The sequence below is a fragment of the Charadrius vociferus genome, unplaced genomic scaffold (genome assembly GCF_000708025.1).
Source record: "Charadrius vociferus isolate BGI_N301 unplaced genomic scaffold, ASM70802v2 scaffold225, whole genome shotgun sequence".
Classification (NCBI taxonomy): Eukaryota; Metazoa; Chordata; class Aves; order Charadriiformes; family Charadriidae; genus Charadrius; species Charadrius vociferus.
The window spans coordinates 1,390,332-1,392,351 of NW_009648638.1; the positions used below are offsets into that span (position 1 = coordinate 1,390,332).

Sequence of the window (2,020 nt, forward strand, 5' to 3'; positions counted from 1 at the left end):
GGGGACCTTGGAGGTTGTGGTTTCAGTGGGTCCTGGGAGTTGATAGCGTTCTTGACCCCACAAGGAGGGGGGCATCTTGGGGGATCTGAGGAGGACATGGGGGTCCTGCTTATCCATGGGGGCCAGCCCCCCCTGCCCCCCCCTCCGACCCTTCTCTCTGCTTTGCAGGGAGGCCTTCTGCCAGCAGGCTCCCATCTTCCTTGACTACCTGCACAACATCCTGCAGAAGTACCCCGACGGGGGGCAGATCCTCAAGGTGAGACCCCCAGGGAACCCCACCATTGGGGCTCTCTTGCCCAGCTGGGCAGACAGACCGCAGGGCAACTGAGGTGGGTGGTGGTCCTTGCCCAGCACCAGCCCCTGGACCTTGCTGGCCAGCTGGGAGAACGGGTTGGTGGTTTTCTCTGGGGGCTGGGGGGACCCCGGTGTCCAGGCACTGATCCCTGAACCCAGGAGCTGGTGCAGAACGCGGACGATGCTGGCGCTAAAGAGGTTGTGTTTGTGTCCGACGAGCGGGAGTTTGACGTCACCAGAGGAGGACTGGAGGGCACTCAGGGTGAGAGGCGCTACGGGCACTAGGAGAGACTGGGTGAAGCAAACGGGTGGCACTGGCAGATACTGGGAGGGATTGGGGGATACTTATGAAGAACTGAAGAGGGATCAGAGTGAACCAGGGAAACTGGAAACAATGAGGTGTTCTGTGATGTGCTGTGGGCACTGATGGTACTGGGAGGACTCAGTGGTACTGGGGGCACTGAGGGGGATTTTGTGGGACTGGAGGGGGGACTGAGATTGTGGGGACACTGAGTGTGGGTTGCAATCCCCCCTACACGTCCCAAGTCTCCCCTAACCCATGGTCCCGACGCCCCAGGCCCAGCCCTCCTGGCCTACAATGACGCCCTGATGTCCCCACGGGACTGGACGGGGCTCATGCGCCCAGGGGTGTCGCACAAGCGGGAGGACCCCAGCACGGTGGGACGCTTCGGCCTGGGCTTCACCTCTGTCTACCATCTCACCGGTAGGTGGCACTGGGGGCCTCAACGGGAATTCAACTGGGGACAGGGGTTGTACTGGAGGCACTGAACTACACGTGCTGGGGAGAACTTGTTGGGGGAGGGGGAGCAGACGGGAGGGGTGGCAAAATGGAGTGCTGTGCCTGAAGTGAGGAAGACTGGAGCACCAGGAGGCCACAGAGAGGGTGGGTGGCAATGGAGGGCAGGGCTGCAGGGGTAAACTGAGGGAGGACTGATGAATTGGGATTCAGCTTGGGATCACAGGAGGCACTGCGGGGTTGAACTTGAGGGTAGTGGGTGGGCACGTGGGCCCCTGATGGGTTTGGATGATCTGGGTAGGCAGTGGTGTCCATGCCATCGCTGTGGCCTCATGGTTCCCATGTCCTCAGACCTGCCAGGTGTGCTGAGCCCCCCATCCCTGGGGGTGCTGGACCCCGAATGCCGGGTGCTGACAGGTGCCGGTGCCCGCTGGGACATCTCTGCAGCCCAAGACCTTCCTGGCCTTTTTGAGCCCTTCTGGGCTGGGCTGGAAGCTGTGGGACAGCACCGTGGCTCTGCCCAGGGCACCCTCTTCCGCTTCCCACTTCGCCGGCAACCCTCGGGAATCGCTGCAGGGGTCTCCGATCCTGAGCGCCTCCGTAGCCTCCTCCAGACCTTCCTCACTGAGGCCCCTCTTGCCCTCCTCTTCCTCCGCCACGTCCGCCGTGTGGCCCTGCACCGTGTGGCCCCTGATGGGGTCCAGACCCTCATGGGGACCCTTGTGGCATCCCCTCAGCCTCTCCCTGTCCCAGGGCCATCAGGGGATGAGGTGCTGAGTCTGGCATGGTGCCTGGTGGCCCTGCACGGGGATGGGGTGCGGGACAGAAGCGAGTGGCTGGGGGCCACGGGCAGGGCCACGGAGGGGCCGGCTGTGGCGCTGGGCGCAGGGCTGGGCTGCTGCCCCGAGCTGAGCCTGGCGCACCCCCTCCGTGGGCCCTGCCGAGGCCCGCTGTGCTGCTTCCTACCCC

At 64.1% G+C, this 2,020-nt stretch overlaps 1 protein-coding gene across 1 annotated transcript in view; it reads left to right on the top strand.

The window, feature by feature from the left end:
- Window positions 1-2,020, top strand: part of LOC104287625 (sacsin-like) — a 23,453-nt gene that overhangs the window by 10,585 nt on the left and 10,848 nt on the right. The window contains exons 2-5 of the mRNA XM_009886349.1: window positions 169-256; window positions 454-556; window positions 872-1,018; window positions 1,403-1,866. Of these exons, the coding sequence (XP_009884651.1) occupies window positions 169-256; window positions 454-556; window positions 872-1,018; window positions 1,403-1,866 (802 nt within the window). The remainder of the gene's footprint in view (window positions 1-168; window positions 257-453; window positions 557-871; window positions 1,019-1,402; window positions 1,867-2,020) is intronic.